This window comes from Sebastes fasciatus, chromosome 9 (genome assembly GCF_043250625.1).
Source record: "Sebastes fasciatus isolate fSebFas1 chromosome 9, fSebFas1.pri, whole genome shotgun sequence".
In the NCBI taxonomy this organism is placed as follows: Eukaryota; Metazoa; Chordata; class Actinopteri; order Perciformes; family Sebastidae; genus Sebastes; species Sebastes fasciatus.
Genome location: NC_133803.1, coordinates 28,254,064 through 28,262,266, shown reverse-complemented (window position 1 = coordinate 28,262,266; position 8,203 = coordinate 28,254,064). Strand labels below are relative to the sequence as shown.

Here is an 8,203-nt window from a genome sequence, read left to right as displayed (position 1 = left end):
CACCTATACCTCTCAACCAGTATGAGCCTTCACAGCTCACGTTAGGTGAGACGTCATGATTCACACTCACTCCTGGGCTGCATGTCTTTGGACTGTGGGAGGAAACCGGAGAACCCGGAGAAAACCCATGCAGACACGGAGAGAACATGCAAACTACACACAGAAAGGCCCGCCTCCTGTGAGGTGACAGTGCTCACCACTCCACCACCGTGCCCATTCATTTATAAATATAAATTATGTTTATCACATTCATAATCTATATCTATAAATGAACCTGTTGTTAGTCGCCGTAGGGCAGCAGCAGCTCATTCACACATACCGATGGCACAGCCTTCGGAACAATTTCAGGTTCAGTATCTTGCCCATGCAAAGACACTTCGACATGCAGACTGGAGGAGCCGGGGATCGAACCACCAATCTTGACGATTAGCAGGCGACCCTCTCTACCTCCTGAGCCACAGCCACCTATACCTCTCAACCAGTATGAGCCTTCACAGCTCACGTTAGGTGAGAGGTCATGATTCACACTCACTCCTGGGCTGCATGTTTTTGGACTGTGGGAGGAAACCGGAGAACCCGGAGAAAACCCATGCAGACACGGAGAGAACATGCAAACTACACACAGAAAGGCCCGCCTCCTGTGAGGTGACAGTGCTCACCACTCCACCACCGTGCCCATTCATTTATAAATATAAATTATGTTTATCACATTCATAATCTATATTTATAAATGAACCTGTTGTTAGTCGCCGTAGGGCAGCAGCAGCTCATTCACACATACCGATGGCACAGCCTTCGGAACAATTTCAGGCTCAGTATCTTGCCCATGCAAAGACTCTTCGACATGCAGACTGGAGGAGCCGGGGATCAAACCACCAATCTTCACGATTAGCAGACGACCCTCTCTACGTCCTAAGCCACAGCCACAGTAGCGTCTGCTTGGTCACATGACTCGGTCACGGGGTCCCAACGTCACGCCATCGCCATCTGCAGGAGGAAACCGGAGTACCCGGAGAAAACCCACGCTAACACGGGGAGAACATGCAAACTCCACACAGAAGGGCCCCAAGCCGGATTCAAACCTGCGACCCTATTGCTGTGAGGCGCCAGTGCTAACCACTGCACCACCGTGCAGCCCGTACTAGGGAGTTGATTTACCTAAATCATGACATGAATCATGACATCTCGCCTAACGTGAGCTGTGAAGGCTCATATTGGGTGAGAGGCCGGGCCCCAGGAAGAGCGCCGGTCGTTGATCCCAACTTTCGTAGTGGCTAAACTACGGTACTGCAACTTCCATGTCCGTCACGTGATGCCGTTGGGCCCAAAAAGACGTTTTCCCTTAGACTTACTTTGGGAAAAAGACGTTTTTAACTGAGTGGATCATTTTTTTAGGTAAATCAACTCCCTAATACGAACACTCTAATAGCCCTTATTTAAATCATTAGGTCATAAAAGTTGTAAAACACACTAACAGCCAAATCCAGAGTTACTTCCCTTCCCTGTGAGGTGACAGTGCTCACCACTCCACCACCGTGCCCATTCATTTATAAATATAAATGATGTTTATCACATTCATAATCTATATTTATAAATTAACCTGTTGTTAGTCCCCGTAGGGCAGCAGCAGCTCATTCACACATACCGATGGCATAGCCTTCGGAACAATTTCAGGTTCAGTATCTTGCCCATGCAAAGACACTTCGACATGCAGACTGGAGGAGCCGGGGATCAAACCACCAATCTTCAATATTAGCAGACGATCCTCTCTGCCTCCTGAGCCACAGCCACCCATACCTCTCACCATCGATGTATTAAGAGAACTGGATACAGCGTTGGAGGCGGGGCCCCGTCCATTCCTATGAAAGTTGCTCAGTGGCACATTAAGTCAAAATGGCTCGACTTCCGCGTGGAAAAGTACCCGGATCTCGGGCACATGGAACATGCGCAGTAGCATCTGCTTGGCCACATGACTCGGTCACGGGGTCCCAACGTCACGCCGTCGTCACGGCTTGCGCTGTCGTCACGGCTTGCGCTGTCGTCACGGTCTGGGTCTCATTCACATGAACGGAGGAAGGGAAGTAACTCTCGATTTGGCTATTAGTGCGTTTTGCAACTTTTAGGACCTAATGATTTAAATAAGGGCTATCAGAGTGTTCAAACTAGGGAGTGGATTTCCTTAAAAAAAAATCATCCACTGAGTTACAAATGTCTCTTTCCCAAAGTGAGTATATGGGAAAAGGTATTTTTTGGCCCAATGGCATCACGTGACGGACATGGAAGTGGAAGTACCGTAGTTTGGCCACTAAGAAAGTTGGGATCAACAATCGGCGCTCTTCCTGGGGGCCGGCCTCTCACCCAATATGAGCCTTCACAGCTCACGTTAGGCGAGAGGTCAGGATTTATCTCATGATTTACCTAAATCATGACATGAATCATGACATCTCGCCTAACGTGAGCTGTGAAGGCTCATATTGGTTTAGAGGCCGGGCCCCAGGAAGAGCGCCGGTCGTTGATCCCAACTTTCGTAGTGGCTAAACTACGGTACTGCAACTTCCATGTCCGTCACGTGATGCCGTTGGGCCCAAAAAGACGTTTTCCCTTAGACTTACTTTGGGAAAAAGACGTTTTTAACTGAGTGGATCAATTTTTTAGGTAAATCAACTCCCTAATACGAACACTCTAATAGCCCTTATTTAAATCATTAGGTCATAAAAGTTGTAAAACACACCAACAGTTGAATCCAGAGTTATTTCCCTTCCTCTATTTATGTGAATGAGACCCAGACCGGGACGACGGGACCCCGTGACCGAGTCATGTGACGAAGCGGACAATACTGCGCATGTCCGATGGCCCAATGAATGTGGAAGATCATTTTGGCATCATGCACCACTTAGCAACTTTCATAGGAATGAACGGGGCCCCGCCTCCAACGCTGTATACAGTTCTCTTAAGACATCGATGATTCACACTCACACCTGGGCTGCATTCTTTGGACTGTGGGAGAAAACCGGAGCACCCGGGGAAAAACCATGAAGACACGGAGAGAACATGCAAACTCTACACAGAAAGGCCCGCCTCCTGTGAGGTGACAGTGCTCACCACTCCACCACCGTGCCCATTCATTTATAAATATAAATTATGTTTATCACATTCATAATCTATATTTATAAATGAACCTGTTGTTAGTCGCCGTAGGGCAGCAGCAGCTCATTCACACATACCGATGTCACAGCCTTCGGAACAATTTCAGGTTCAGTATCTTGCCCATGCAAAGACACTTCGACATGCAGACTGGAGGAGCCGGGGATCGAACCACCAATCTTCAATATTAGCAGACGATCCTCTCTGCCTCCTGAGCCACAGCCACCTATACCTCTCAACCAGTATGAGCCTTCACAGCTCACGTCAGGTGAGAGGTCATGATTCACACTCACTCCTGGGCTGCATGTCTTTGGACTGTGGGAGGAAACCGGAGAACCCGGAGAAAACCCATGCAGACACGGAGAGAACATGCAAACTACACACAGAAAGGCCCGCCTCCTGTGAGGTGACAGTGCTCACCACTCCACCACCGTGCCCATTCATTTATAAATATAAATTATGTTTATCACATTCATAATCTATATTTATAAATGAACCTGTTGTTAGTCGCCGTAGGGCAGCAGCAGCTCATTCACACATACCGATGGCACAGCCTTCAGAACAATTTCAGGCTCAGTATCTTGCCCATGCAAAGACTCTTCGACATGCAGACTGGAGGAGCCGGGGATCAAACCACCAATCTTCACGATTAGCAGACGACTCTCTCTACGTCCCAAGCCACAGCCACAGTAGCGTCTGCTTGGTCACATGACTCGGTCACGGGGTCCCAACGTCACGCCATCACCATCTGCAGGAGGAAACCGGAGTACCCGGAGAAAACCCACGCTAACACGGGGAGAACATGCAAACTCCACACAGAAGGGCCCCAAGCCGGATTCAAACCTGCGACCCTATTGCTGTGAGGCGCCAGTGCTAACCACTGCACCACCGTGCAGCCCGTACTAGGGAGTTGATTTACCTAAATCATGACATGAATCATGACATCTCGCCTAACGTGAGCTGTGAAGGCTCATATTGGGTGAGAGGCCGGGCCCCAGGAAGAGCGCCGGTCGTTGATCCCAACTTTCGTAGTGGCTAAACTACGGTACTGCAACTTCCATGTCCGTCACGTGATGCCGTTGGGCCCAAAAAGACGTTTTCCCTTAGACTTACTTTGGGAAAAAGACGTTTTTAACTGAGTGGATCATTTTTTTAGGTAAATCAACTCCCTAATACGAACACTCTAATAGCCCTTATTTAAATCATTAGGTCATAAAAGTTGTAAAACACACTAACAGCCAAATCCAGAGTTACTTCCCTTCCCTGTGAGGTGACAGTGCTCACCACTCCACCACCGTGCCCATTCATTTATAAATATAAATGATGTTTATCACATTCATAATCTATATTTATAAATGAACCTGTTGTTAGTCGCAGTAGGGCAGCAGCAGCTCATTCACACATACCGATGGCACAGCCTTCAGAACAATTTCAGGCTCAGTATCTTGCCCATGCAAAGACTCTTCGACATGCAGACTGGAGGAGCCGGGGATCGAACCACCAATCTTCAATATTAGCAGACGACCCTCTCTGCCTCCTGAGCCACAGCCACCTATACCTCTCAACCAGTATGAGCCTTCACAGCTCACGTCAGGTGAGAGGTCATGATTCACACTCACTCCTGGGCTGCATGTCTTTGGACTGTGGGAGGAAACCGGAGAACCCGGAGAAAACCCATGCAGACACGGAGAGAACATGCAAACTACACACAGAAAGGCCCGCCTCCTGTGAGGTGACAGTGCTCACCACTCCACCACCGTGCCCATTCATTTATAAATATAAATGATGTTTATCACATTCATAATCTATATTTATAAATGAACCTGTTGTTAGTCCCCGTAGGGCAGCAGCAGCTCATTCACACATACCGATGGCATAGCCTTCGGAACAATTTCAGGTTCAGTATCTTGCCCATGCAAAGACACTTCGACATGCAGACTGGAGGAGCCGGGGATCAAACCACCAATCTTCAATATTAGCAGACGATCCTCTCTGCCTCCTGAGCCACAGCCACCCATACCTCTCACCATCGACGTATTAAGAGAACTGGATACAGCGTTGGAGGCGGGGCCCCGTCCATTCCTATGAAAGTTGCTCAGTGGCACATTAAGTCAAAATGGCTCGACTTCCGCATGGAAAAGTACCCGGATCTCGGGCACATGGAACATGCGCAGTAGCATCTGCTTGGCCACATGACTCGGTCACGGGGTCCCAACGTCACGCCGTCGTCACGGCTTGCGCTGTCGTCACGGCTTGCGCTGTCGTCACGGTCTGGGTCTCATTCACATGAACGGAGGAAGGGAAGTAACTCTCGATTTGGCTATTAGTGCGTTTTACAACTTTTAGGACCTAATGATTTAAATAAGGGCTATCAGAGTGTTCAAACTAGGGAGTGGATTTCCTTAAAAAAAAATCATCCACTGAGTTACAAATGTCTCTTTCCCAAAGTGAGTATATGGGAAAAGGTATTTTTTGGCCCAATGGCATCACGTGACGGACATGGAAGTGGAAGTACCGTAGTTTGGCCACTAAGAAAGTTGGGATCAACAACCGGCGCTCTTCCTGGGGGCCGGCCTCTCACCCAATATGAGCCTTCACAGCTCACGTTAGGCGAGAGGTCAGGATTTATCTCATGATTTAGGTAAATCAACTCCCAGGTACAAACACTTTAATAGCCCTTATTCAAATCATTAGGTCATAAAAGTTGTAAAACACACCAACAGTCGAATCCAGAGTTATTTCCCTTCCTCTATTTATGTGAATGAGACCCAGACCGGGACGACGGGACCCCGTGACCGAGTCATGTGATGAAGCGGACAATACTGCGCATGTCCGATGGCCCAATGAATGTGGAAGATCATTTTGGCATCATGCACCACTTAGCAACTTTCATAGGAATGAACGGGGCCCCGCCTCCAACGCTGTATACAGTTCTCTTAAGACATCGATGATTCACACTCACACCTGGGCTGCATGTCTTTGGACTGTGGGAGAAAACCGGAGCACCCGGGGAAAAACCATGAAGACACGGAGAGAACATGCAAACTCTACACAGAAAGGCACGCCTCCTGTGAGGTGACAGTGCTCACCACTCCACCACCGTGCCCATTCATTTATAAATATAAATTATGTTTATCACATTCATAATCTATATTTATAAATTAACCTGTTGTTAGTCGCCGTAGGGCAGCAGCAGCTCATTCACACATACCGATGGCACAGCCTTCAGAACAATTTCAGGCTCAGTGTCTTGCCCATAGACTCTTCGACATGCAGACTGGAGGAGCCGGGAATCGAACCACCAATCTTCACGATTAGCAGCCGACCCTCTCTACCTCCTGAGCCACAGCCACCTATACCTCTCAACCAGTACGAGCCTTCACAGCTCACGTTAGGTGAGAGGTCATGATTCACACTCACTCCTGGGCTGCATGTCTTTGGACTGTGGGAGAAAACCGGAGCACCCGGGGAAAAACCATGCAGACACGGAGAGAACATGCAAACTCTACACAGAAAGGCACGCCTCCTGTGAGGTGACAGTGCTCACCACTCCACAACCGTGCCCATTCATTTATAAATATAAATTATGTTTATCACATTCATAATCTATATCTATAAATGAACCTGTTGTTAGGATTTAAAGTGGAGTTGTAATTTGTAGGGATTCTAGTTTAGGCGGGAGGAGGTACAATGTGGTGGCAGAAGGGCAGTAGCTTGTTAAAGGCATAGTCCATCAGAAATAGGCGTTATAGGCACCTATACCCACAACGACCATGGCAAGTGACACACCTACAACTTTAGCAGTGTTCCACCAGAAACTCTTGGTCCAAAACACAGAAGCTGGTTTCTCTGGGAGGCACTCATCACTCTGATCCTCAGATGTAGTCTCCCAAACACTGTCATAGCTCTGATCGTCCGATGTATTATCATAGAAGATGCCATCACTCTGATCCCCAGTTGTAGCGGCATCGCAGGTGTCATCGCTCTGATCGTCCAATGTCGTCTCAAATAAAATCTCATCTCTCGGCTGCTCAACGCCAGCTAGTATCTCCTCCTCTGTCTTCGCCTCTAGCTGGTCTGTAAGATCAGCGACCTTTTGCTTCAGATCAGTTGTTAGGATGTGATAGTCATTTAACTGTTCCTGATTATAAGCGATTTGCCTGGTTTGGTTCGTTATGTGCTCCTCCATTTTGTAGATTTGTTCGTTATCCACCTCCGCTTGGATCCGAAGATCCCGTTCAGCTGTCTGCAGGTTTCTCTTCTCCTCATTTAGTTTTGCTGCCAGAGACTCAAGTCGAGCAAGCTCATTGCTGGACGTCCTGTTCTGCTCAGTCAGAGAGACTTCCCTTTTCTGAAGCTCATGCTGTGAGCGTTTCAACTTTTCTCCAGCATAAGTCAGGTTCTGGATTTCCTCATCTTTAACACTGATGAGTTCCTGAAGATCAGACATTGCTGCCTGACGTCCAACCTCTCCTTCTCTCAGATTTTCAAGGTGGGCCACCTTCCCAATCAGGCGCTGGTTCTCGTCAGCTGTAATTTTCCCCTTTTCCTGAGCTTCTTGAAGTTCTTCCAGCAGATTCTTTATCTCGGCCTGTTTTTGGAGTATATGAGATTCAAACTGGGCCAGTTCCTCACGAATGGTCTTATTCTGCTCTTTCAGATTGTCCCCTCTTTTTTCCCGATCCTGCACTTCTGCCGTTAGGTTTTTGATCATAACCCGCATCGCCTGGGTCCGGTGTTGAAGTTCGTCTATCTTCTCTAACAGCTCATTTCTGTCTTTCTGAGCTAAGTACTCAGCATGTGTCTTCGGTTTAGATTGGCCATGTAACCCTTTTGGATCCAGTTGAGGCACCTCTGACACATTGGGGCAACGTGATTCTTCCATCTCAGCCTTGTTGGATTTATCTCGAGACTCCAGTGTTCTCCTCATAATTCCTCAAATCGCAGGTTCCTGAATTTGAAAGCAAGACTACAGAGCGGGGAAATAAAATACCGGCTCTTGATGTAAAACAAATGATTGTTGGTGAGTGAATGTGTGTTGTTGCAGTGACTTTCTCTC

General features: G+C 47.9%; 1 protein-coding gene across 1 annotated transcript; it reads right to left on the bottom strand.

Annotated features, from left to right (window-relative positions):
- Nucleotides 1–4,681: 4,681 nt before the first annotated feature.
- Nucleotides 4,682–8,074, bottom strand: LOC141774397 (uncharacterized). Its single transcript, XM_074647052.1, has 2 exons — nucleotides 6,480–8,074; nucleotides 4,682–5,140 (listed from the first exon to the last, which is right to left on the bottom strand). Exon 1 carries the CDS (start codon nucleotides 8,072–8,074, stop codon nucleotides 6,878–6,880), a length of 1,197 nt encoding a protein of 398 aa, XP_074503153.1. The 3' UTR covers nucleotides 4,682–5,140; nucleotides 6,480–6,877.
- Nucleotides 8,075–8,203: the final 129 nt, after the last annotated feature.